The 27,402-nt window shown below is 43.1% G+C and overlaps 1 protein-coding gene across 1 annotated transcript in view; it reads right to left on the reverse strand.

Annotated features, from left to right (window-relative positions):
• Positions 1 to 1,255: 1,255 nt before the first annotated feature.
• COLEC12 (collectin subfamily member 12) overlaps positions 1,256 to 27,402 on the reverse strand; it is a 196,703-nt gene continuing 170,556 nt past the window's right edge. Inside the window, exons 6-10 of the mRNA XM_065889785.1 lie at positions 22,256 to 22,744; positions 21,143 to 21,279; positions 19,724 to 19,833; positions 10,326 to 10,471; positions 1,256 to 2,711 (exon numbers count right to left, since the gene is read on the reverse strand). Coding sequence (XP_065745857.1) covers positions 2,692 to 2,711; positions 10,326 to 10,471; positions 19,724 to 19,833; positions 21,143 to 21,279; positions 22,256 to 22,744 — 902 coding nt within the window. The 3' untranslated portion in view covers positions 1,256 to 2,691. The remainder of the gene's footprint in view (positions 2,712 to 10,325; positions 10,472 to 19,723; positions 19,834 to 21,142; positions 21,280 to 22,255; positions 22,745 to 27,402) is intronic.

The raw sequence follows: 27,402 nt of genomic DNA on the forward strand, positions 1-27,402 counted from the left end.
GTCTTCGTTGCTGCGTGCAGGCTTTCTCTAGTTTCAGTGAGCAGGGGCTACTCTTCGTTGTGGTGCACGGGCTTCTCATTGCAGTGGCTTCTCTTGTTTCGGGGCACAGGCTGTAGGTGCGAGGGCTTCAGTAGTTGTGGCTCATGGCCTCTAGAACGCAGGCTCAATAGTTGTGGTGCACGGGCTTAGTTGCTCTGCAGCATGTGGGATCTTCCCAAACCAGGGCTCGAACCCATGTCCCCTGCATTGGCAGGCAGATTCTTAACCACTGCACCACCAGGGAACTCCCAGGGATATATGATTTATGTAGCTTTCTATTTCCTTAAACATCTGATTTTTAAAGTGGGAGCAGGTCTTACTATTTGTTGTCTGCTTTAATCTCTAACTGCTAAAATTGGAAGGATATGGGAAGACCTGGTGAACGCTGCTCACAAAGAGGAAAAGAAAGGGTTTTTTTCTTTCTGGTTGTGCACTCATTCTTTCAAGTCATTTAAAAAGAAAAAGTTTCCATCTTCTCATAGCAACTCAAGTGCTTGAGGACCTCATGACATTTTACCAAAACTCTCCTCCCAGAAGGGCATCAGTGGTGAGTAGGTGAATAGAAACATGGTGTATAAATAGCTAAATATACAGAGGAGTACATGAGGCATCTGGTAATGTGTGATTTTCATCTGATTTTACTGTGTTATTAAGATGAACCCTGCTTCCTAAAGAAAATTAGAACATTTTCAAAGCTCGAGTCTGAATCCTGCCTCATTCCTTGGTGATGATGTGACCCAGGAAATGACATCACCTCCCTATAAAATGGGGAGAGCAGTAAGGCCTACTTTTTAGGGCTGTTGGGAGGATGACATGAGATCATCTGCTTGAAGCCTGACAAATGATAAGCTCTGGGTAAGTTGTTATTAGGAACACCCTCAGCTGTGGGAGCCAGCACCATTCTCTTCTGAGCATGGCATCAGACGTTCAAGTTGCTTCTGAACATGAATCTTAATTGACACCTAAGAAACCAGAAGGGGATGAAAAAGAGGATAGAGTTTAGTCTATAGAAGGTCTTGAGCCTGAAGAGGTACCAGAGTCCAGTGCCTGTCTTGTGTCATAGGGCCCAGATGACAGTGGGTCCTACCAGCCCGACCAGACTACATGGACAGGACAGCAGGGCATAAAGGTGCTGAGGAGGTGACCATTCCTGGGCTGCAGAGATGGCATGAACAGTGACCAGGGCAAGACAACACAGTCCACACAGCTGCAGGTGTGAAAATCAAACTCTGTCTTTATTCTTTTACCATTGTATGTGGGATAGGTAGCAGCACTGCTGGGGAGCTCCTTGGGAGGAGAGGAGAGGGAATCTGTTGGATGGAAATCTTACCTTTGAGCATCAGTTACATCTAAGCCTGTTTTCAGCACATTTCATGTTAGACTTTTCAATGGCAAGTCAAGGAGTAGAAGGTAGATGGGCTCAGACAAAAGGTTCTTTGCAAGAGTTCAACATAGTGGCCAAGATTTTATTCTTGCATTTCATCATGCATGTGCCTTGGAATTACGGATTCTTTGGAATCTGACTGAATTGAAAACATAAACTTTCCAGGTAGTGTATAGGCGTCCCCATCTTTCTAGCATCTCTGCCTTTGGCCGATGTGATGCCATACTTTCCTGACATTTAATATCAGCTCTGGTATGGGTCTGATACCAAGTATATTCATACCTCAGCCATAAAACAGGACCTTCTAGATAGCCAGATTCAGGTGCTCTGCCCTTCCCAACAGATGCCTCTCCACCACCCCTGACTCCGCCAAAATGAAGTAAAAGCACATCCTGAGTTGACCACTTCCTCTGAGCCTGGCAGACACACAGCAAGAGTCTTGGCTGGTGATGGGCTTGATGCATGGCCCACTTGACTGAGCCACACACATGCTCAGGCTTGACCTACACTGGCAAAATCTGCAAGGACACTTCTTAGACATTTCAAGTGATTGATTCCTCTGAGGAAATGATACATTAAAAAATACACATATACACACATATTTAATTATTTTTTTAAACCACAACTGAAAGAAATTCTTTGCCACTGTGTAGAATTAAATCTGACAAGAAACCCTATGAGTTTTTATTAGTACCATTATTGTTTTCTTTGGCTTCATGTACTATAATGGTAAAATAACAAAAAAAAAGAAAAAAATTGTAAAAAGGCAAATATTTTGTACAAAAATACAAAGTTTTAAAAGCTCTTTAAGTATATTTCATATTGTTACTAAAAGTTGACCTATATATCTGTATGTCTGCATATTTTTCCTACATGTGGGATTTTAGAAATGTAAGGTACTGTTTACACAGTATACGTTTTCAGTTCTTCCTAAAGCTCAACAACCAATGATAATCTTTTTTCTGATTGGAGCATTCCATACTCTGGAAGACATGATTTGCATAACCGTATGATTACTGGCTGAGAAAAATCTATGTGATTCAGTCCATTTGCATACTGAAAATCAATGTATCATACTGGGGGAACACTTTTGTTCCCAAGTCCTTAAGTAATGGCAGATGGTAAAGAACGTTGGCTGTCAATTTTTTCAGTAATTGGTTTTCAGTGCTTTTTTTCAATCTGGTGAGAAGGTGATGCAATGAGGAAGAAGTATCTTTTGCCTTTGAGAACTGTCCGAAAATTTGCTCTTATTATTATATCACAGTCCATTATAATGCAGGTGATAGTACTAAAAGAAAGGAAAAAGGATGGGTGTTAGTTTTTCTTAAAGAACAATGTTAATGTATAATTCAAAAAAGGAACATGTGTTTTTATAGGAAACATTCCAAACACATCGTTCAATAATTATTTTTTCAAATAAATGCCTAGAAATTCTTACTCAGATTAAATAAAAGGTAAAATTCACTTTGAAAGAGCCTATTTTGGGGAATCCTAGTCCCAACTCAAATCCCAAATGGCCAAAGAAGGCTAACAAATGACAAATCTGGGTCACTTGTCACCCTCTACTATAATCTCTTGTTGAGATATTTGTGTTCTTTTCCTGAAACTGACCAGGATGGGAGTTTCTTACGTGTCTGGAGACCTCTAGCACTTGGAGGAGTGCTTGACACACTAGAGGTTTTCAATACATGACTGCTGAATGGATAAATGCATAATTTGTGCCCCAGTTACTGTCAAAAATAATTTGAGCAAAATATATTTTTGTCATCAACTTTGTTTTTAAAAATTGAGATAAAATTGACATATAACATGTTAGTTTCAAGTCTACGTGATTCCAAATTTGTATATATTGCAAAATGATCACCACAGTAAGTCTAGTTAACGTCCACTACCACATATAGTTATAATTTTGTTGCTGTTGTTGTGATGAGAATTTTTAAGATTTACTCTTTTAGCAACTTTCAGATATATAACAGGATTATTAACTATAGTCACCATGCTGTACATGACATTACATTACCATGCCTTATTTATTTTATAACTAGATGTTTATACATTTTGAGCCCCTTCATCCATTTTGTACACCCCACCACTCTCCGCCTCTGGCAACCACCTGTTTTCTGTATCTATGAGTTCCATTTTTTTTTTATAAGGTTCCATATAAGTGCGATCATATGGTGTCTGTCTCTGTCTGACTTATTTCACTTAGCATAATGCCCTCAAGGTTAATCCATGTTGTCACAAATGGCAATATTTCATTCTTTTTTATGGCTGAATAATAATATTCCATTGTATTTATATACTGCATTTTCTTTACCCATTCATCTATTGATGGACCCTTAGACTGCTTCCATATTGTAAATAATGCTATTGTAAATAATGCTCCAGTGAACATAAGGGTACATATATCTTTTCAAGTTAATGTTTTTGTTTCTTCAGATGAATACCTAGAAGTGGAATTGCTGGATCATATGGTAGTTCTATTATATTTTTAATTTCTTGAGGAACCTCCATACTGTTTTTCCATAGTGGCTGCACCAATTTACATTCCCACCAACAGTGCATAAGTGTTCCCTTTTCTCCACATCCTCGCCAACACTTGTCTTTTCTATAATGACCATTTTGACAGGTGTGAGGTGATATCTCATTGTGGTTTGCATTTCCTTGATGATTAGGGATGTTGAGCAGCTTTTCATGTACCTGTTGGCCGTCTGTATGTCTTCTTTGGGAAAATGTCTGTTCAGATTTTATGACCATTTTTCAATGGGATTGTTTGGTGTTTTGCTATTGAGTTGTGTGAATTTTTCATATATTTGGGATATTAGCACCTTATCAGTTCTATGATTTGCAGATATTTTTTCCCATTCAGTAAGCCGACTTTTCATTTGTTGATGGTTTTCTTTGCTTTGCAGAAGCTTTATGGTTTGATGTAGTCACACTTGCTTATTTCTGCTTTTGTTGTCAGATCCAAAAAATCATTACCAAGATCAATGTCAAGGAGATTATCACCTATGTTTTCTTCCAGGAATTTTATGGTTTCAGGTCTTACATTTGAGTCTTTCACCCATTTTGAGCTTATTTTTGTGTATGGTATAAGAGAGTGGTCCAGTTTCATTCTTTTGCATGTGGCTGTCCAGTTTTCTCAATAGCTTTTATTGAAGAGATTGTCCTCTCCCCACTGTATATTCTTGGCTCCTTTATCATAAGTTAGTTGACCAATAATCCATATGCATGGATTTATTTCTGGGTTATATATATTCTGTTTCACTGATCTAGGTATCTGTTTTTATGCCACTACCACACTGTATTGATCCCTGTAGCTTTGTAATATAGTTTGAAATCAGGGACTGTGTCTAGCTTTGCTCTTCGTTCTCAAGATTACTTTGGCTATTTGGGGTCTTTCATTGTTCCATACAAATTTTAGGATTGTTTGTTCTATTTCTGTGAAAAATGCCATAGGAATTTTTCTAGGGATTGCATTGGATCTGTAGATTGCTTTGGATAGTATGGACATTTTAACAATATTCTTCCAATCCATGAACACAGAATATCTTTCTATTTATTTGGGTCTTCTTCAGTTTCTTTCATCAGTGTCTTATAGTTTTCAGTGTATAGGTCTTTCACCTCCTTGGGTAAATTTATTCCTAGGTATTTTTTTCCTTTTTGATGCAACTGCAAATGGTATTGTTTCCCTCATTTCTCTTTCTGATCGTTTGTTATAGTGTATGGAAACACAACATATTTTTGTACATTGATTTTTGTGTCCTGCGACTTTACAGAATTCATTTATTAGTTCTAACATTTTTTTTTTTGGTGGAGCCATTAGGGTTTTCTATATATAAAATATCATGTTACCTGCAAATAGTGACAGTTTTACTTCTTCCTTTCTGATTTGGATGCCTTTTTTTTTTTTTTGCCTAATTGCTCTGGTTAGGATTTCCAATACTATGCTGAATAAAAGTGGTGAGAGTGGGCATCCTTGTCTTGTTCCTGATCTTAGAACAAAAGTATTCAGCTTTTCACCATTGAGTATGATGTTAGTTGTGGGCCTGTCACAGACCCTCTATAGAGAGTTCCCCTCTACAGGGAATCCATTTGAGAGTGGTTTTTTTTTATCATAAATGAACACTGAATTTTGTCAAATGCTTTTCTGCATCTATTGAGATGATATATGATTTTTTCCTTTCATTCTGTTAATGTAGTGTATCTCATTGATTGATTTGTGGATGTTAAACCATCCTTATATCCCTGGAATAAATCCCACTTGATCATGGCATATAATTCTTTTACTGTATTGTTGAATTCGGTTTGCTAATATTTTGTTGAGGATTTTTACATCTATAGTTCATCAAGGATATTGGCCTGTAATTTTCTTTTCTTGTAGTGTCCTTGTCTGGCTTTGGTATCAGGGTAATGCTGGCCTCATAAAATGAGTTTGGAAGTGCTTCCTCCTCTTCTATTTTTTGGAAGAGTTTGAGAAGGATTGGTATTAATTTTTCTTTAAACGTTTGGTAGAATTCACTAATGAAGCCATCTGGCCCTGGACTTTTGTTTATTGGGAGGTTTTTGATTACTTATTCAATCTCTTTACTAGTAATTGGTCTGTTCAGATTTTTTTATTTCTTCATGATTCATTTCTTTGTAGATGGTATGTTTCTAGGAATTTATTTCTCATAGGTTGTCCTATTTGTTGGTGTATAATTGTTCATAGTGATCTTTGTATTTCTGTGATACCGGTTACAGTGTCTCCTCTCTCATTTCTGATTGCATATATTTGAGCCCATATTTTTTTCTTGGTAAATCTAGCTAAAAGATGGTCGATTTTGTTTATCTTTCAAATACCAGCTCTGTCATTAATCTTTTCTATTATCTTTTTAGTCTCTATTTCATTTATTTCCACTCTGATCTTTATTTCCTTCCTTCAACTAACTTTGGGCTTCATTTGTTCTTTTTCTAGTTCCTTGAGGGGTAAGGTTAGGTTATCTGAGATCTTTTTTTCTTGATATAGGATGTATTGCTATGAACCTCCCTCCTGGAACTGCTTTGCTACATCCCATAAGTCTTGGTATGTTGCATTTTCATTTGTCTCACTATATTTTTTACTTCCTTTTTGAGTTCTTCCTTGACCCACTGGTTGTTCAGCAGCATGTTGTTTAATCTCCTCATATTTGTGATTTTTCCAGTTTTCTTCTTGTGATTGAAGCCATATCAAGCATCTTTTCCAGTCACAATGGTATGAGGCTAGAAATCAATCTTCTTAAATTTATTGAGACTTTTTTTTGTGGCCTAACATGATATATTCTGGAGAATGTTCCATGTACACTTGAGAAGAATGTGTATTCTGTTGCTTTGGGATGGGATTTTTTCTATCAGTTAGGTCCACCTGATCTAATGTGCCATTTAAGGCCAATGTTTCCTTATTGATTTTTTGGTCTGGATGATCTATTCACTGATGAAAGTGGGGTACTAATACTGTACTGCTGTCTATTTCTCCCTTTAGGTCTGTCGATATTTGCTTTTTTTACTTAGGTGCTCCTATGTTGGGTGCATAAATATTTACAAATGTTATATACTCTTGTTGGATTGATTCCTTTATCACTATGTAATGACCTTCTTTGTCTCTTATTCCAGTCTTTGTTTTAAAGTCTATTATGTCTGATATAAATATAGCTACCCCATCTTTCTTTGGGTTTTCGTTTGCATGGAATATCTTTTTACATCTTCACTTTCAGTCTGTGTGTATCCTTCATCTGAAGTGAGTCTCTTGTAGGCAGCATATAGACGGGTCTTGTATTTTTATCCATTCAGCCATTCTATGTCTTTTGACTGGAGAATGTAGTCCATTTATGTTTAAAATAATTATTAAAAGATATGTATTACCTGCCATTTTGTTAATTGTTTTCTGGCTGTTTTGTAGTTCCTCTGTTTCTTCTTCTCTTGCTCTCTTCCTTTGTGACTTGATGATTTTCTGTAGTGGTAGGCTTAGATTCCTTTCTATTTATCTTTTATATATCTACTATAGGTTTTTGCATTGTGGTTATCATGAGGCTTACATATAACAATTTATATTAACAGTCTATTTTAATAACAACTTAAGTTTGAATGCATTCTAAAACTCTGTGTTTTTACTCCCTGCCCCCACACCATTTTATGTTTTTGATGTCACAATTTATATCTTTTAATCTTGTGTATCCCTTAACAAATCATTGTAGTTGTAGTTATTTTTATTACTTTTGTCTCTTAACCTTCATACTAGCTTTATAAGTGTTAATCCACTACCTTTACAACATTAGAGTATTCTGAATTTTACTATATATATGTAAAGGTAAATATATTTTGACCTTTACCAGTGAGATTTATACTTTCATATGTTTCCCTGTTTTTAATTAGCACCCTTTCTTTTCAGTGTAAAGAAGCCTCTTTAACATTTCTTGTAAGGCTGGTCTAGTGGTGGTGAACTCCTTTAGGTTTTGCTTGTCTGGAAAACTCTCTCTTTCAATTCTGAAGGATAACTTTGCTGGGTAGAGTATTCTTAACTGGAAGGTTTTTTCTTTGAACACTTTTAATAAAACCATTCCACTCCCTTTTGGCTTGCCAAGTTTCTGCTGAAAAATCAGCTGACAGTCCATAGGGGTTCCCTTGTATGTAACAAGTTATTTTTCTCTTGCTGCTTTTAAGATTCTCTCCTTGTCTTTAACTTCTGACATTTTAATTATAATGTGTCTTGGTGTGGGTATCTTTGGGTTCCTCCTATTTGGAACTCTGGGTTTCCTGGGTTTGGATGTCTGTTTCCTTCCCAAGGTTGGGGAAGTTTTCAGCCATTATTTCTTCAAGAAGTTTCTGCCCCTTTACCCCTCTCTTCTCCTTCTGGGCCCCTATAATGTGAATGTTGGACCACCTCACATTGTCTCATAAGTACCTTAAACTATCTTCACGTTTTTTCATTCTTTTTTCTTTTTGCTTCTCCACTGGGTGTGTTCCACTGCCCTGCTTTTGAGCTCACTGATCCTTTCTTCTGCTTCTAGTCTGCTACTGAATCCTACTAGTACATATTTTCCAGTTCAGTTATTGTATTCTTCAGCTCTGTAACTTCTATTTGGTACTTTCTTATATTTTCTGTCTCTTTATTGAAGTCTAACTGTGTTCATCTATTCTTCTCCCGAGTTCAGTGTGAGCATCTTTATAACTATTATTTTGAACTTTTTAATAGGTACATCACTTATCTCCACTAAGGACTTTTTATAAGGTTTTATCTTGTTCTTTCATTCAGAACATATGTATCTTTCTTCATTTTGCTTGACTCTCTGTGTTGTCAAACTAGATAAAACAACCCTCTTTCCCAATCTTGAGGGAGTGGCATCTTGTAGGAATGAACCTTATCTTTCAACACTGCCCTAGCTCTTGCTTGTCCTTCAAACCACTGTGATTGTTCAAGCAGCCTTTTTTATTTTTAGTGGCTCCTAGCATTTGAGTGTGCCAAGACCTGTCAGTGCCCCAAAGGGGAGGATCTCAGTCAGCAACTAGAGTCTTGCTGATTAGAAACTAGACCGTCAGGCAGCAGCTTTTAACGTATGCAAATATTTATAGTCTTGTGGGACTGAAAGGTATGTCCCACTGGCCACCAGAACTGGGTGACCTAGAAGTGTCTCCTGCACAGTTGTTGCAAAAATCAGGGTGCCAGACAAGTGTACAACCTCCATCCTGGGAGCTACCTGCACCCTGTCACGAGGCAGAGGGAGGTCACAAAGATGGCATCCACCAGCCTTTGTCCCTGGAGGGCACCTCAAGTAGGTCCCTAGATGAGCCAAACCAGAAGCCTACCCCTCTTGCTGAAGCTCCAGGACAAGCAAATAGGCCTCTTTCACAGAAATACTGGGGGTATGATTCAGTTTGTTGTCTGCACAGTCCCCTGGGGATAGCAGCTGGCCAAGAATGATTTGTTTGTTATAGTCTCATGGGACCCAGGAATGCAAGCTCACTGGCCACTAGAGCCAGGAGATCAAGGGGTGTTCCCTGCGTGGCAGCTGCAAAAAACTGGGCATCAGACATGTGTAAAAGCTCCCCTTGGGGTGATACTGGTGCTATGGAGCACAGCAGAGGGAGAGCACAAAGATAGTGCCTGCCCTTCAAGGTCTCCCACCAACTTTCAAAATAAAGACTTTATGAGATAGAATTACATAATATTCACAAGGTTGTATAGTTTAGAACTATCTAATATTTTAGAACATGTTCATCACCCCTAAAAGAAACCCATACCTATTACCATTCACCCCCATTTCCTCCTTCACCCACCACAAACTTTCAAATCTAGTTCTGATGAAGAAAACTAAGATGCTATGTCCTGAAGAGGGTCATGTATTTAATGAAGTTTTACATAAGTACCTTTTGAAATGAAAAAAAGAATCTCCAAATGCCTCTTAGGCTTATGAGCTTAGAAGGAGGCAGGGAAACTATATCCCTACATTATCTAGCACAGCATCTGGCCCATAGTAAATGCTCAATAAATACACGTGGAATTGAATGCTTGGCCACCTGAATTATCTGTGCATGGAACTCTATGAAAAAGACACAACACTGGTGCCATATGTTAAATAACAATTGACTGACAATATTATAAGGTAATGACCTAGGCCTTTTAGTCTAATATTTATTGAGTACTTCCTCTACATTAGGCACATTTACTAACTTATTTAAGTCCTCACAACAACCCCATTAAGAAGATATTATTATTTCCCTGAGGTTAATAGCTTGCCCAGCTAGTAAATGGCAGAACCAGGACTGGAAGCCGATTACCGAGCCTACATATACTGTATATATGAGTATATACATATACTCATCACCTCTTGCCCTTTAATAAGATATAAGCTCAGTGGCTCTCTCTTAAATCCCCTCTACTGCTTACCTGTCTCCCTGTCTTTTTCGCAAATGAAGTTATTGATGTCCTCACATTGGAAGTCGTTCCACTGCCCAGCATAAATCAGCCCAGCACAGTCTTCTCCAGGCCCATGGCCATGACCCCAGTTATCTGGCTGTCCAGCTTTCCAATTTCTTTTAAGAAAACAGAAATCAGATATTATCTGCAAAGCCACAGAGAAGTTTTCTTTACCCAAGAGCAGCAGAGAAATGTAAAAAACAAAACCAAGGCCTGTCATTTGTCCGGGAATGAAAATGCACTGTTTAAAAAGCTGTGCACACTCGGGTTCAGAATAAGCAGCTGTTTTGCAGAGCGCTGTGTTATGCAGCATCTCCCTGCAGGCTTGTTATCATTGCCACAGAGCAATCAGCTCACTGAGCTGCTTCATCACATTGCTGAGAGAGTAAATCTGTCTTCAACACAGTTAGATGAATGACAGCTTTCTAACGTGCACTGGAATGCTGACTGCTGGGCATATGGGTGTATATCTGTGTGTGAATGTATATGCATTCTGAGGACCACACACACACACGCACACACACACATTCTTGGAAGAACCCAGAGGGATCCTCGTACGTTCTGATATCTTGTCTCTAACAAGTCAGAGTCAGGCAGAGAGAGCGAAAGACGCTTGATATACACTTACAAGAACCTACAATTATAAACACTTGGTTATGGTTTTCTGGCTAAGTTGTAGATAGTTAATTGCTATAGAAAGAAATAGTAATTTATTCTTACTGAAGATGACTTATACATCTCACTGCCGTTTTGGGGAGAGAGATTAAAGTCTTTAAAACAAGTTTTCTTTAGGATGAGCTCATTTGGGGCTTAACTTGCATGCTGCTGCTCAAAGCACCCCTTTGCCAACGTTTGCTGTCCCTGACTCTATTTCCAAGCAATAAATTAGATGTGCTTCCAAGACTCAAAACTTGAAAGACTACGTTTTCTCTGAGAACCAGGTCTTTGCACAGAAGCTTGTGGTTACCTCCTAAGAGGACAAGCTTGCCTCGTGCGGAGGGTCCGAAAAAACATCTGCAGCAGGAAGTGCTTCCCATAAACGATGACTCATTACCCAACCAGCATCATCTAATAATAACTCACTCTGGTCCATGCTTCATGTTCGTATCAAAGTGGCTGCGGCTTTGGCCGCTAGAGAGAAATCTTCCACTGTACAGACCCTGATAGCAGGAGAAAGTTCTACAGCAAAGAAACACTTCTCACTACTAAGATTTTCCTTTTCTGAGGCCAGGCTCTTACCAGGGTCACCTGGGGACAGAGCCCATGTTGTCCTGCTTCTTTCGACGACAAGACCAGCAAAAATCAGGGCGATGGGAAAGGAGAGTTGAAATTTACAGTTAAAGGATGTAACAAGGTAGCATGGACTCCCCCAAGCCAACTGTATATTTTGGGATATTTTATAAAATGAAATGAACTCACTTAAATAAATCTAGTGATGAAGAGATAATTTAGATGAAACCATCAACTGATGAGAGTAAATGTGGGACGATACTCAGGTGGAAGTCAGAAATAGTCATTCGTTAACTCATTCATTCGACAGATATTCACAGAGCACCAACTATGTGCCAGGGATAAATAATGCTAGCTGATGGCAACACGGCACTGTGGAGAATAGAGTCCCAGCCCTCTCAGAAATTATATCACAGGCAAGAAACAAATGAGGTAAAACCCTCAGACTGTCACAGTGATGCCAGAAAGAGATGAAGTTGGAAGGAAACTTTCAGGCAAGCTTTTTTGTGTGTGTGTTTCCACCTTGAAGGACCCTCCCGGAAATGACAACAATGCCCGGGCACTTTGATGTCGTTGGTGTACACGTTGTTCATTTCTGTAGTTATACGAGGGGGTTCCCTTCCAATTTTGTTTATCAAATTTGAGATTGTGATTCTCGATGCATACTGACAGGACATTTAATATTCTTTATCTCCCAGTTAGTTGGGAATAAATAGGAATAATAAATAGGAATATTTATATAATAAATATAATAGGATTTATTATATTATTTATTATATAATAAATAATAAATAGGAATAATAATAAATAAATAGGAATTCTGATAGAAGATCTGTTTAATATTTTCCCCTTGTATTTCCTTGCCCTTTTGAGTAGACAAAAGGGATTTACAGATGAGACAAAAAGAGAACTGCTTGATAAGAAAGGAGATTGTCTTTATCACCATCCTCCATTCGTTTTTTTCCAGGTCACTGGAATTCTTCACATGCAGTGCTTAAAGCAATCCTTCAGGACTAAAGGTAGAAGGTGGCTGTGAGTGGAGTGACTCAGGTGGGACCAGCATGGATGTGCGGTGGAGTAGCCTGAAGCCAGGCTGCAGGAGGAATTTGTCTCAAAGACTAAGTCTCACAGCATCTCTTTGGAAAAGCTAAAATCACATGGAATGATTTGTGGCAAATCCCCCCAGTCTGCATGTTTGTAATAGAGCAGAACGTGTCAGATAAATAGAATGTATATATTTTGGAGAAGAATTTCAGCTTAAATGTTTCCTAAACCTCATTCATAGGTAGATTCTGGAAAGAAGAATGGCTCAAACCTGGGCGCCAGATCCTTGAATGCCACATTATAACATACATGTCAGAGAAGTGGTTGGGTAGCAAGGTGTGTATGTACTTGGACACTGTATTTTGAGTACACTGGGGACCATGGAAGCATCGGGACTCCCTCTTCCAGGGAGCTGGAATCATTGCAAGCACCTCAGCCAGTGGGTGTGAAACACCCCCCAGGATTCTGGGTTTATACTAATGGAGGTAGAGCACAAACTCTCAATTTTGGGAACAGCCCCTTCCAACCCTCACAACTTAGTATTTCTCATCAACCACAAGATTGACTGAGCCTTCGTGGCCAAGAAACTTCTGCTGGTAAGAGCCTGGCCTCAAAACAGGAAAATCTTAGTAGTAAGAAGTGTTTCTTTGCTGTAGAATTTTCTCCCGCTATAGAGGTCTGAACAGTGGAAGATTTCTCTCTAGTGGCCAAAGCCAGTGCCACTGATACAAACATGAGGCATGACTAGAGCGAGTGAGTATTGAAGTAGATGATGCCAAAGGTTCCCTTCTGGTCCTTACCATTCTATGGTTCTATATTCTAAAAATGTAGTATATAATATTACGTGTAGCCATCTGTGTGGACAGAAGGGCAGCCCATGTTTTGTCTTTGCAGTGCAGAGATGAAAGCTGTTACTCGTAACTTGACAGCATGCTCCCGTTAAATGATATCCTGTGCAGGGGACCAAGAAATGGACAAGAGGAAGAGAGGAGCTTCAAGTGTGTTTTGGGAGACTCTCAGGAAGCACAGCATATCTCTGGTGATCTAAGGTGGGCAACTGCAAGGAGGGTGGGCAGGAAAGGCCTTCAAAGGCTCCCTTACATTTCTGCTTTGAGCAAGTGGGCAGTCTCCATCCCATGTGTTTGGCTGCCCCGTGCCTACCAGGCAGTCTCCATTGACAGTGATGACCTTTGCCAAATGACACACCGGCATTTATTCCATCAAGAGTAGAAAGACCAGCTTTGACATGCTCCTGATTTCACTGGTCTTCTCCCTGGTTTGTCTGTTTTCTATTTCATTGCTTTCCAGTCATTATTATTTCCTTGCTTTTGCTTGCTTTGGGATTAATTTGCATTTCTTCTTCTACCCTCATAAAGTAGAAGCTTAGGTCATTAATTTTCAACTTTAAAATATTTTTCTAATATAAGCATTTAAATTTATAAATGCCCCTCTATATACTGTTTTAGCTTCATCTCACAGATTTTGGTATGTTATGTTTTGTCTTTGAAACATTTGCAAATTTCCTTTGTGATTTCTCCTTTGCCCCATGGGTTATTTAGAAGTGTGTCTTTAATTTCCAAATATTTGGTGATTTTACAGATATCTTTTTGTTATTGATTTCTAATTCAATTTTGTTTTGGTGAGAGAACATACACTACATAATTCCAGCGCTTTTAAATTTATGGAGACTTGTTTGATGACCCAGCCCATAGTTGATCTTGGTGAACATATCATACGCACTTGAAAAGAATGTGTATTTGTAGTTGTTGGGTGAAAAGTCCCATAAATATCAATGAAGTCAAGTTAGTTGATAGTGTCTGCTATATCCCTCTTGGTTTTTCTATCTCTTCAATACTTGTTCTATTAATTACTGAGAGGAGAGCATTGAAACCTCCTTTGAAGCCCCGCTCTTCACTGTATCCACGTTTAGGGTCAGAGTGTCTGTCTTCTTGATTGTGACAGGGTCCTGGAAATCAGACTGTTTTTACATGAGTAGAAGAACAGTACCTCTCACTCGTATTGTGCCCCAAACTCCAGAAAAGATCCTCCAAACCAGCACAGAGGCTGGGTCATGGTGGACACTCCAGGATAATTCACTGAATGTTATCATGGGACTGTGGGCCAGTGGATCCCAATGTCCAGTCAGAGGACTGGTGCTGGGCAAGAATGAAGTTCTCACAGGTCTGTGGTGAAAAGAGAAAAATGAGGACAACTCTGTGTGTATGTGTGATGGTCAACTGTCTTTTCTTGGTTTTATTCTTGTTTTTGTGCTGAGATTTGTTGATAGGTGATTTTTTTTTTTTTTTTTGCCTGTGCTGTGTAGCATGTGGGATCCTAGTTCCCTGACCAGGGATCGAAGCCGTGCCCCCCTGCACTGGAAGTGTGGAGTCTTAACCACTGGACCACCAGGGAAGTCACCGTTGATAGGTGATTTTTAAAACCCACGTCCTTAGTTGGGCAACTAAAATCTTGGCAACATGAGTCAGCCCTCCAGTCTTTCTCTTGGAATTGTATTGGTGTGTGGACCCAACGCATTTGGAAACCTGTCCTGGGGACCATCCTGAGACATCACAGATTGCTTCTCATGCCATCCTTTTCCCTAATCGTCATAAGATTTAGTGAGTCAGGTCGTATGTTTCATGGGAAATAAACCTCCGTTCAAGTCCACGTGTGCCCTAAGCTTCTGGCATCCAATCCACATCACCGTAGCTTTTTGTCTGTTTATTCCAGCACTGTCTTTCTCAGCCAGGTCTCAGTATAAAAATGGAGTGGGGGCAAGAGGCAGAGGAGAGAACCTTTTATCCTTTGTGTGTTTCCTCTTTAACAGTCCCCTCAGCAGCCTGAAATAATTTCACAAGGGGTGTGTGTGCGCGTGTTGGAGAAAAAGGATAAGAGTAAAGTAGGGAGACTGACTTCTTCTGTAGCCTGCACAAAGTACGGGGAGGTGCCAGGTCCAGAAACCACTGTGGGTGGCAGGGGAAAGGGAAGTGGATGTGGGTGGCAGGGGAAAGGAAGTGGATTCTTGGAGGCCACAGAAGCAAAGAGAAGGAGGGTACAGGTGAGTCTGAGTCGATGGAGAGGTACTTGGGGAGCTGTATCGTGTTGGGAGACCCCTGAGAGCCTAGAGCCCCATCCCCAGGCCACGGCAGGGAACATTCTTCTTGTCTTCACAAACCTGTCGTGTGTGTGGCATCTTCTTCAGGACATGGTATAATCCATAACTGCTAGGAAGTGTTATCCTGCGATTAGTGACTAGTATGAAAATGATGACAGTGATGACAATAGGAGTAATAATTCTTGAGCACTTCCCATGGGCGCAATGTCCTCAGTGCTTGATGTATATTATCTCATTTAATTTTCACAATACTGACATCGGTCCTTCTGGAATCTTCATTTCTAGATGAGGGCATGGAGATTCCAAAGTTGAGTAACTTGCACAAGGTCACGAGCTGTTGAGTGCTGAGTCCGGACCTGGAACCCACACCTTATTGACTCTAGGGCAGGTACTCTCTCCCCTCGCTACACTAGCTCTTTTTCTAGTTTGTACTGTGTTTATTATTCTATGTCAAGTTAAATTAGCCTTCAGCTATTGAGGCCTCATAATATGTCTGCCTAATTTATTCTTGCTTTTAAAATGTGATCCCAAGGGCAAAGTGAGAGAATGGCATGGACATATATATACTACCAAACGTAAAATAGGTAGCTAGTGGGAAGCAGCCGCATAGCATAGGGAGATCAGCTCGGTGCTTTGTGACCACCTAGAGGGATGGGATAGGGAGGGTGGGAGGGAGACGCAAGAGGGAGGGGATATGGGGATGTATGTATATGTATAGGTGATTCACTTTGTTATACAGCAGAAACTAACACACCATTGTAAAGCAATTATACTCCAGTAAAGATGTTAAAAAAAAAAAAATGTGATCCTAGGGTTTTTTACATGTCTATGTATTCCTTTGGGTGGAAAACCAGAAGCACTGTCTGGGCTGTGGCTGGGAACAGAGCTCCCAGGAAGGTGTCTGGGGATGTGAGCCTTCTCAGGTCCCAGGTACCAATTCTGGCGCTCTCCTCCCAAATCACATAATTCCTGCTGGAGCCTGGGAGAGACGAGGAAACTTCCACTTTGGGAGAGCTGGCATAGGCCGTACTGTTCTGTTCCCTCTCAATCCATTCCATGTGGGCCAATCCAGTTTTTGCTTATAGGAGGGCTTCAGATTGAATTTCTTAGTGAGTCTAACCCAGACCTTTTTCGTATTTATGGTTGTGAGAAAAGTGGAGGGGACTGAGGTTTTTTGTTTTTTTTTTTCCAGCTCCCCACTGACTCCCTTAAAAAAAAATGATCCTGGCACTCTAGACTGTCAGTCACAAATTTCTCTTTCCCTTAGTAGTCTCTGCCTCCCGTGCCCCCCCCACCACCACTGGTCCGATTTTAGGTGACAACTCTCACAACTGTTTTGACTCTCCTGAAGCATATCTCTGCTGTGCTGGATGCCCTCCTCGGGCTGGCCGTCAAATTCCCGAGTGCCAGGGTGTGGTGTGGCTTCGTCTCCCCAAGGACAGGTGCGCAGGGAGCAGACAGGATGTCTGCTGAGCCAGGAGGCAGATATCCATTTGCCCTGGGGGCAGTCTGGGGCAGTTCGGAGCAGACCTAAAATCTTCAAACGTTCCACCTTGAAGTTTGGTCGTTCTTTTAAAAGAAATGGCCTTCGCCAGCCCCCACCCAGAACTCCCTTGTGGTAGGATGAACCTAGCTATGGACCCAAAATTTCCAGTGTGCGCTCCAGCACAGCACTTGTGATGGGCTGCAGGAGCAAAAACATACATTGTCGGGACTTCCCTGGTGGTCCAGTGGTAAACAGTCTGCCTGCCAATGCAGGGGACACGGGTTCGATCCCTGGTCAGGGAACTAAGATCCCACATGCCAAGGGGCAACTAAGCCCGTGCACCACAACTACTGAGCTCGCACACCTCAGCTAGAGAGCCCGCATGCTGCAACTATGGAGCCCATGTGTTCTGGAGCCCACGCACCACAACTAGAGAGAGAAAAGAAACCTGCACGCCACAACTAGAGAGAAGCCTGCGCCACACAACAAAGAGCCTGCGTGCCACAATGAAAGATCCCGAGAACCTGCATACTGCAACTACAGCCCGCAGCCAAAATAAAAAATAGACATATACTGTCTTTCTCTAAGTACGGTTTCTAAACACTCCCCCCAAACCCCCCACAATGGTAAGATCATAGACCCAGTGCCTGGCTATGTGACCCCACCTCGGGGGTCAGGTCCATTCTAGGCTGATCATTTCCACCTCTCCCATGGGGGTGATAAGGGTCACATGGAATGAGGTCTAGGGTTGTGCTGAAAACTGAATTCCCATATTTACACACCTGTGTTCACAGCAGCATTATTCACAGTAGCCAAAAGTTGGAAGCAACCCACATGTCCATCCATGGATGAATGGATAAACAAACTGTGGTCCATCCATACAATAGAGTATTAGTGAGCCTTAAAGAGGAAAGAAATTCTGACACGTGCTACAGCATGGATGAACCATGAAGACATTATGCTCAGTCAAATAAGCCAGTTACAAAAGGACAAATACTGAATGATTCCACATACACGAGTGACTTAAAGGAGTCAAATTCATAGAGACAGAAAGTAGAAGGGTAGGTACTACAGGCTGGGGGGAATAGAGAGTTATTATTTAACGTGGACAGGGTTTCAGTTTAGGAAGATGAAAAAATTCTGCAGATGGATGGTGGTGAAGTTTACACAACAATGTAAATGTAGTTGACGCTGGAATCTACACTTAAAAATGGTTTAAATGGTAATTGTTATGTTATATATATTTTACCACAATTTTTAAGTAAAAGGTTTTTTAAAAAAAAATAAATGGCCTTATTCTGGTTTCCACCTATATCCTCTAATCATGCTTTTCACGTGGAGGATTTAAAAGTATAAAGAAGCCTGTCTGTCTACCCCCATGCACAGACATGCACAGGAACTCTATCTGGCCCCTCCATCCCTTCTAACCCCTGTTCCCTGTCCTTGACCTCTACTGCTCCAGCCCCGAAGCCCGTGATGCTGTCTTGGACCTGAAATACCCTCGCTTTCTCCTCTCCTGGTGCCAAGGATGCTGTGGCTCCTCCATGCTCGGGACATGGTCCTGAAGCCGAGATGCCCACATGCCTGCTTGAACCTCTGCGGGGCCTGCCTTCTCTGTCTCCAGCAAAGGAAAGGTGGGTTTTTATAAATTCTGCTCCATTTGGTACAGTGTGTGTCGCATATTTTCACATCCATTAGAGGCAAAGCAGGAGTAGGATAAAGAGGTGAAATTTAAATGGGCACAAGTTAGTCCTCTTCAGACCATGGGGTAGGATTAGGGCAGGAGTGGGCACGGGGGTCGGATGAGGCTCATAGAGATGTCTGTGCCCCTAGGAGCTCCGAGAAGGTTCTGTGAAGTGCTTCCCTTCTCTGTTGCTGCCTTTATAGAACTCAGGTCACATCGGACTTAGAGAGACTCTTCAAGCCTGCAGGACACGGTCATCCCACAAACGCCTTCATTTGTGGTGTACTTGAACTTTCTGTGTGTAGGACAGTCATCAACCTGTAGTTCATCCCCACACTCTGGCCAGAAGCACAGAGGGGGTCAGGGCGTCGATGGCGTCATCCTGAAGGGAGTGCCCGGCTCTCATCAGAAACATGGCTGGTGAGCTCGGACCATGCTGGGGAGCCTGGGGCTTCTTTGGCCTTCACGGCAGCATTTAAAGAGCACGCTCGGCCACAAGTGCCATCCTGGGTGGTTTTATGAGTCTGGTGGTTTATTTTGTTTGTTGTTTTGTTTGTTTTTGTAGAAATGAAAAAAAATTCACTCCATGAAAAGAAAAAAGAAAACCCCTATTTTTACAGCATATTGATTCTCAACCATAATTTCCCTACATGGAAATAAACATGCAGCTGGTACCTGGAGCCTCAGTTTGAGGAACGTGTAGGACACAAGGTCGTTCAGGAAGAAACTGTAGGAAGTCAGTCTGGCAAGAGGTGAAAACATAGACCAGTGAGAGCCTGACCAGCAATCTGGAAGTTTCTGAGACTCACTTATACTCTAGAGATGTCCCATCCAGCCACTTCCATTCGTTTTCCTGCTCTGAGTCTGTGAGGCCGATCCAGTAGTTCTCTTTCCCTACCATCTGCTTTTTGATCCATTGCTGAAAAATAAATCAGAAACGGTACATTACTATTTCTTGAACAGATGTTTGGGGGACTTTCCCCTCAATGTTTAGAAAAGAAGGACACTTTATAAGAGGATGTTTATCAGACTTTAACAGAGAAGCAAAATGAGATTTGAATAAGATAAAGCTGTCTCACAAAAAAAGGATGTTTGTCAGAATTTGTACACTGCTTTTGCTGTGCACTTGTTTTGCACTGTTTTGGGGGCTTTGACGTTTTGTCCTCTTATAAGCTTATAAGCAATATTTAAGTGATGCTCTTTCTCCCTTAAAGTATCCAGACCACTCGATGAATCCCACCAGGCTCCACCCCCTTCCACCACCCCTCCCTCCCATGTTCAAACAACAGTAACAGCCACGGCAATATTGAGCGCTTCCTCTGGGCCAGGTCCCACGTCCAACGTGTCACATACAATGTGTCTTTGAGCCATTACAACCACCAACCTAAGACAGATGACAAGTGGCTGAGCTGGGATCAGGCCCAGGTGTGTGTGTTCTGAAGCCCAGGTACCTGACTTCTGTCTTATGGATGCTCCTTCCCAGTCGATTACTGCAGAAGCATCTGTTTTCGGGGTCATGTCTGCCAGAGACACTTAAGGAAAAGGAAGGAGGCCACTGGGGCAGTGTGGCATTAAAGAAAGAGCATTGGTATTGTTGCTAGTTGGACCTCAGTTTCAATCTCAGCTCTGCATTTACTTGTCTCATCATGTATTAATCATTTAAACTTTGCGGGGCCTCAGTTTTCTTATCTGTTAGATGGGGGTAACATTACACATAAGCTCTAGGGATGTGGTAAGGTTTCTAAGAGAAAATGCCTCATACAGTGCCTGGCACACAGTAGGGGCCTAGTGAGTGGTCACCATTGTTATCATGTGTGGGCTCTGCCCCAGGGCCTCCTCTGCTCTTCCTGACTGTGCCGAGGCCACACGTCTGGTCCCTTGCATCCCTCCCCACCCCTGCGGTGCTTAGGCCTCTCTGCCTCTCTCTCCACAGGGGCCTGGTGCCGGCCTGCCAGGCTTACGGCTCTTTCAATGGCCACCGGTAAAAGCCACACACCTCCAGGCTTGATAAAGCAAGACCTTCCAGGTGGAAGCATAAGGACCTAATTCCCATGCCATGAATGCTTCTTGTCACTGGATAAATAGCCCAAATCTCCATAATGCAGCCTTCTGTGTTTACGTGACTATGAATTCTTGATATCTTTGAATCCTCAGTAAGCACGTACTTTCCAGGTGTCACGATCCTTAAATTACAGTTTTCCCCAACTATAAGTATGCTGCAAACATACCTGTTCCTCTCTTGTGTTTATGAAAATAAGATGTGAAGACTTGTCTTCACAGGAAAGTTTTGCATCCTCAAAAATTTCTTTTTCAACCGAAAAATAGTAGCATTTGTCTGTGAAGTTCTTCCAGTGAGGCGGGCAGCCTAGGAATGCAAAGTTTAAAAGTATTGATTAAAACACACACACACACACACACACACACACAGAGAGAGAGAGAAAGAGAAAGAGAGAGAGAGAGAGAGAGAGAGAGAGAGAGAGAGAGAGAGAAAGCACTATGCCTTTCCTCAGCTGCGTTTAAGAGGCACAGCTATGGCCCTGCTTCCCCACGTCCATGTGCCAAGCCAGTGACTGACGTTTGGGGACATGCTGGGAGCAAAGACTAGTCCAGGAAAGTGGCCTGCAGAATACACAGTAGTTAAAACTACATAATCTGGAAAATATCTACCCTGAGCCTTTGTTCCTCTGTGTCTGGATTCGTCTTTACAATGACAGAAATAACAGACACAGCAACAAAAAGCACAGGCACAGATGTTCAATGTCAGTCTGGAATCACGTGGAACCTGTAAACAAGTGGCTAGGAGAGCCCAGAACTAGAACTAGGCTCATGGAACAAACATGACTGAGCTGGACTGAAGGAAACCAAGTGGAATCGGGTGTGGGTCAAAGGTTGCAGACCCAACACTCAGGGTTTGACCAAAGGTTTCACTATCAAAGGACGAGAAGGCGCCATAACATCTTCTCAAAAAGAAATACGATCTGGCTTCAGGAACAGAAAGTTCCATCTGCACGTTAACCACGGGTCATCCATCCCCAGGTGAAGGGCATAAAATGAGGACAGGGACGGGTCCAGGGTGGCCAGCCTCAGACTTTCCTGAAGGAAATGTTTGGGACCAGTCTGTCCCCGAGGATCCGACTCAGCTAATTATAAACAAGTGCTGGAGGGCCTGGTGCTGTTTAGAGAGAAACACAAGTGCCTGAGCACCACCGCCTGGCACGGGGCCGTGGGAGCAGCGGGGGCGGAGGCCACCCTGTGCGATGCCTTCACTTCCAATAAAATGCAGTGTGGGGGGCACACATGGCGGGGGCACCCATCCCCAGGTACGTGGGGCTCAGACTTACCGTTGGCCTCGGGTGCTGCAGTTGGCTCGCTCTGCAGGGCCAGGGGCACCGCCGCCCCTGATGGGCCCGGGGGACCGGGGGGGCCCTTGGGACCCGGCATGCCCGGCACCCCAGGCAAGCCCGGCAGACCCCTTGGCCCGGGCACCCCAGGCTCCCCCACGGTGCCCTGCAGTCCCTGGAAGCCAGGGGGGCCCTGGGGGCCTGGGAGTCCGTCCTTGCCTGGTGGGCCAGGGGGGCCTGGGTCCCCACTGGGGCCCTGAGGGCCGGGCTTCCCGGGGGACCCGCGGGAGCCTTTGGGGCCCTGCAGGCCTTTGGAGCCTTTGCCACCACGCTCTCCAGGGGGGCCGACCGGCCCGATCGGGCCCCTCTCACCGGCCGGGCCGGGAGGGCCAGGCTCCCCCTTCTCTCCTTTCTGTCCCTTGTTGCCAGTGGGACCCGGGGGTCCCTGCTGTCCTCTGTCACCTTTCGGACCCCTGGGGCCAGGAGGACCTAAAAGAAAAAAAAAGACAAAAGGCATAAAAGTGAAATCCAGGACGCCTCTGGTCATCTGGGACCATTTTGTCACCAGCAGGAAGGCTGTGTGGGTTGAGATCATGTGCGGGTTGAGATCGGGATGCCCTTCCCTCTTATTTCCTCCTCTTTCCACCGATGTGATGAATATTTATGAACTACCTGTTATATGACAAGCACCATGTAAGGTGGGGGAGAAGGGGTTTAGAATTAGACCAAAAAGATGCCATCGAGCGTTGCGGGCCCTATCCTGTAATTCCTGCACCACACCGCCCCGGCCTCTCCTCTCTGCTCCTCCACTGACGCTCCTGTCCCCTTCAGCGGTGCTGCGGGCACACTGCTGTCCTCAGGGCTCAGCCTCACCATGGACCAGCGTGCAGGGACGGGCGGTCTCCATGAGAAGTGCTCTCGGGGCCAGAGCTAAGGAGGATCAGTTTCATTTTTTCCAGAGAGTCTAATGATGCAAATAGGGAAGGTAGACTAGAGAAAAAAAGAGGTGGACCATCTAATTGGCAAGGGAGAAAAAAAGACACCATTTTCCACCAAAGGAGGAAAAAGCAGTTCCCCCTAAAAAAGGTTGGGAGAAGAAGGCAAATACCTGTTCATCCCTTCTTGTTCCAAAAGCAAGTTCACATAACATGGGATTGTTTTGTTTTCTCTGAGTTCTCAGGGGTAGGTAAGGTAACAGGGATATCACACAAATACATCACAACAAGGATTTGTTGTGATGTTGTATAGAAAATGACAGTGTGAGGTACTTTCACATACATTATGTCACCTGACCTTCGTCTATGACAGAGAATTCCCACAGCACATCTGAGGACACGCAGGGCCACAGACACCAAGCTCTTTGTTCAAGGTTACTTAGTGACTCAGGACAGATCTACCCAGGGGAGTAAGACACGGACAGTCACCGTCTGGGAGAGGAGCTGGGACAGGAATTCAGGGCTTCTCGTGTTGAAATGGATACATCGTGGAGGGCACTGTGCTCAAATATTCTGCTGCCCAGAATCTTAGAGTTTGAGATCTCACTATTCTTCGTGAACAAGTGTAAGAGCTTCACACCCATGCTTTGGACAGAAGCAGACAGCCTTTGAGGCTGGAAGGGCGCAGGTGTGGGGGAAAGGCTGGGTTGGTGGGACTCTGCACTCCCACAGTTTTTCCTATTCCCCTGCACCAGCACACCCCACCGGCTGGTCGGGATGGAACAGTGAAGCAGCCTTTCCCACCTCAGTAGGGGGAATCTCTGCACCCTCCCATCCCAGGCCCTAATGGACATCACTGCGCCCACATACCATCCATGGCCAAGTCCAGCCTGCCATCTCTGCCGCCCCTTAGCAGGAGCCTAGGTCCTGGACTCAGCTTTCCTTACTTGAGGCTACCCGTGACGTGCCCCTGGACTTACTGGCAGGACCCTCTACAGAGCTGTAAGCGAGTTTATGCCAATGGCTAGCACTGGCTTCAGTGCGTTCTTTCTAGGGTTATCTACCCCATAAGTGGGAGGCTTTGGGATGAAGCACCCCTCTCCCTGAGCCCATTTCATTGACTCCTCTCCACCCGCTCCTGTTGACTCCTCTCTCATCAGCTCCCCTGGGCTCTGGGTCCTTATCTCCATCTCATAGTCGGATGGTCTATCTTCTCTGGGATGTCCCGCCAGCACCCCCAACCTGGTGTGTCTACACTGACCTTGTCATCTCTGCTGTTCACGTCCTCCTCCCGCCATCCCTTATCCCACTGCATCATCACAACCATCTCATCACCATCCTAGTGTGAGTCTTCTCTCTCTTCCTCTCTCCCTCCTGCCCCTCTCTTTCTGGTAGATTTTCACAGTTACCTCTTAACTGCTCTTCCTACCTCTGATTCCTCTCCATTCATCCCACTCTGCATCTTTCGCCTTCTTTACACATAACTCTGGTCTCCACCTGCTCCAGAATATTCAGCCCCTTCTCGATCACCTGATGTCAAGGCTTTCATGACCTGGCCTCACATGTGTTTATTCCATCCTCCCCTGCACTTATGCAAATTTCTTCTCTTAGAATTTTCTCTGCCCATATCCATCTGGAGAATTCCTGTTCACCCACCATGTAATCCTCCCAGGTCACTCCAGATGGAAGTTTTTCCTCTTTTATGATTTTTTAGTCCTTGTTTATTCCTCGAGGATCCTTCCCCATCTAGCAGCTAGATTATAGGCCATACTCATTATCCAGCAAGTGTTTATCAAATCAATGGGCATCACAGCCCAGTGCACTAATGCCAACATTATGGGCCCCAGCAGAGACCAAAAGGGAGAGATTTTGGGGGAACGGTGTCCTGCCTGGTGTCCCTCACCTCATTCCAAGAAGTACAGCTCCACTCAATCTACATATCAGGTTTACCTGATATGTAGCCAGGTAACCCTGGCTGCCAGTATGGAATCACCATGGGGAGATGTCTTTCCTGACTCTACTCACACTTCAGAATTGATCTAGTGGTCTTTTATCCACAATCTGGATAAACAGATTTTCTTTTTCTGTTTAACTTGATGAGGCTTATTAAACAGCCAAACCACTTAGTAAAGACATGGAGGGTGGGTTTTCATTGCCAGATCAGTCTCCTGATTTTTTAAAATAATAAAGTTATTTTTTAAAAATAACTTAGAGGCTTCCCTGGTGGCACAGTGGTTAAGAATCCGCCTGCCAATGCAGGGGACACGGGTTCGATCCCTGGTCTGGGAAGAACCCACATGCCGCAGAGCAAATAAGCCTGTGCGCCACAACTACTGAGCCTGAGCTCTAGAGGCTGTGCACCACAACTACTGAAGCCTACGTGTCGTAACTACTGAAGCCCGTGCACCCTAGAGTCCATGCGTCGCAACTACTGAGCCCACATGCTGCAACTACTGAAGCCTGCATGCCTAGAGCCCGTGCTCCACAACAGGAGAAGCCACCGCAATGAGAAGCCCGTGTACCACAACAAAGAGTAGCCCTTGCTCACCGCAACTAAAGAAAGCCCACGCACAGCAGCGAAGACCCAATGCAGCCAAAAATAAATTTTAAAAAATAATAAAAATTTTAAAAAAATAAAAAGGGCTCTCACTCATAAAAAAATAACTTAGTTCCTTTGTGTAGTTGAGAAATAGTGTCTTACAGATTATTAGCAGGTAAGGTGGCATGTGTGTTCCTCCACAACAGATGTAGCATTATGGAAGATTCTAGTGGAACAATACTGACAATAGGCCAAAACGAACAAACAAAAATCTAATTTATTTAGAATAAGGGCAAAAATAAAAGTAACTTTTTTTTTCCCCCTCAGCTACTTCTGTTTTGTTTATGTTCTATGTTTAGCCTTAAGAAATCTAAATAATGAGGAAGGTCTGTTGGGAAATTCAAGTGCTTTAGAAATTCTTTATCCTTATCCTCTTCGTGGATTTACCAATAATCAGTGTTTCTTGATCACTCACATCTGGGGTTGGTGCTATACTTGCAAGTTACGGGAAATGAGTTCACTTGCAGCCGTGAAATAGTGCCCATTCCGGGGCCTGTCTCCCTGTTCTGAATGTTCTGACAGACCCATGTGACAGGGACTTGTATTTGTTCCAGAACACCCTCCTCTGGTTTCCGACAGAATTCCAAAGACATACAACTCTCTCTTTGCCTCCTTACATGAATCCAAGACCTCCCTTACCTGGGGAGACAGCTTTTCGTGAATCTTATTTCTTTCTGGGGTCAGGTAGTTTATCGTATTCAGCTGTTTCCCTCTGAACCGAAGTTGTGCTTGAATGGCCCTACCTTCTCCACATAGAATCGTGGCTTATTTTAAGAACAGCATAAAAACACGGATCCCACAGTCAACACAAAATACCAACAGATGCTAATTTCCAAATCTTGAGAAGGAAGGGAATAAGACACTGGGAGAAGATGCAAGATTTTGCCTTTGATAAAGTCTAAAATCCTACTTGTGATGGATTTCCTAGCTGGATTAGCATAAAAACTGAAATTTTCATACGAAGCACTAACTACATCCATCATAAATAGGTTATCTCTCTCTTTAAGATAAAGTTTTATATTCATGGCTGTGGATAAACTCCTAGCAAGCACTCTATTATCAACGCATGTCTTCATCCCCAGCTGCCCCATCCGCAGAGCTAGAGCAGGAGGCTGGCGCTCCGCCTACAGATGCTAGGCTATGTGAAAACGTATTCTGTGTGTCCCATACCCAGGGGATTCATTCATTCATATACTTGGCTCATTAAGACGGTACTTTGCTCCTTAAGACATAGATATTTGCTAATCATTTCTTTTTAAAAATCACTAAGAGGGCTTCCCTAGTGGCACAGTGGTTGAAAGTCCACCTGCCGATGCAGGGGACACGGGTTCGTGCCCCGGTCCAGGAAGATCCCACATGCCCGTGAGCGGCTGGGCCCGTGAGCCATGGCCGCTGAGCCTGTGCGTCCGGAGCCTGTGCTCCGCAACGGGAGAGGCCACAACAGTGAGAGGCCCGTGTACTGCAAAATAATAATAATAATAATAAATAAATAAATAAAAATCACTAAGAAAAAGAGCTAAAACCATTTCAGAAGTCAGCACTGGATCCCCCTACAAAGCCGATCGTTAATGCCATAAGTATATCTTCCTCTAGGCCCTGGGATGCTGGTATGG

The sequence above is a fragment of the Phocoena phocoena genome, chromosome 13 (assembly GCF_963924675.1).
Source record: "Phocoena phocoena chromosome 13, mPhoPho1.1, whole genome shotgun sequence".
Classification (NCBI taxonomy): Eukaryota; Metazoa; Chordata; class Mammalia; order Artiodactyla; family Phocoenidae; genus Phocoena; species Phocoena phocoena.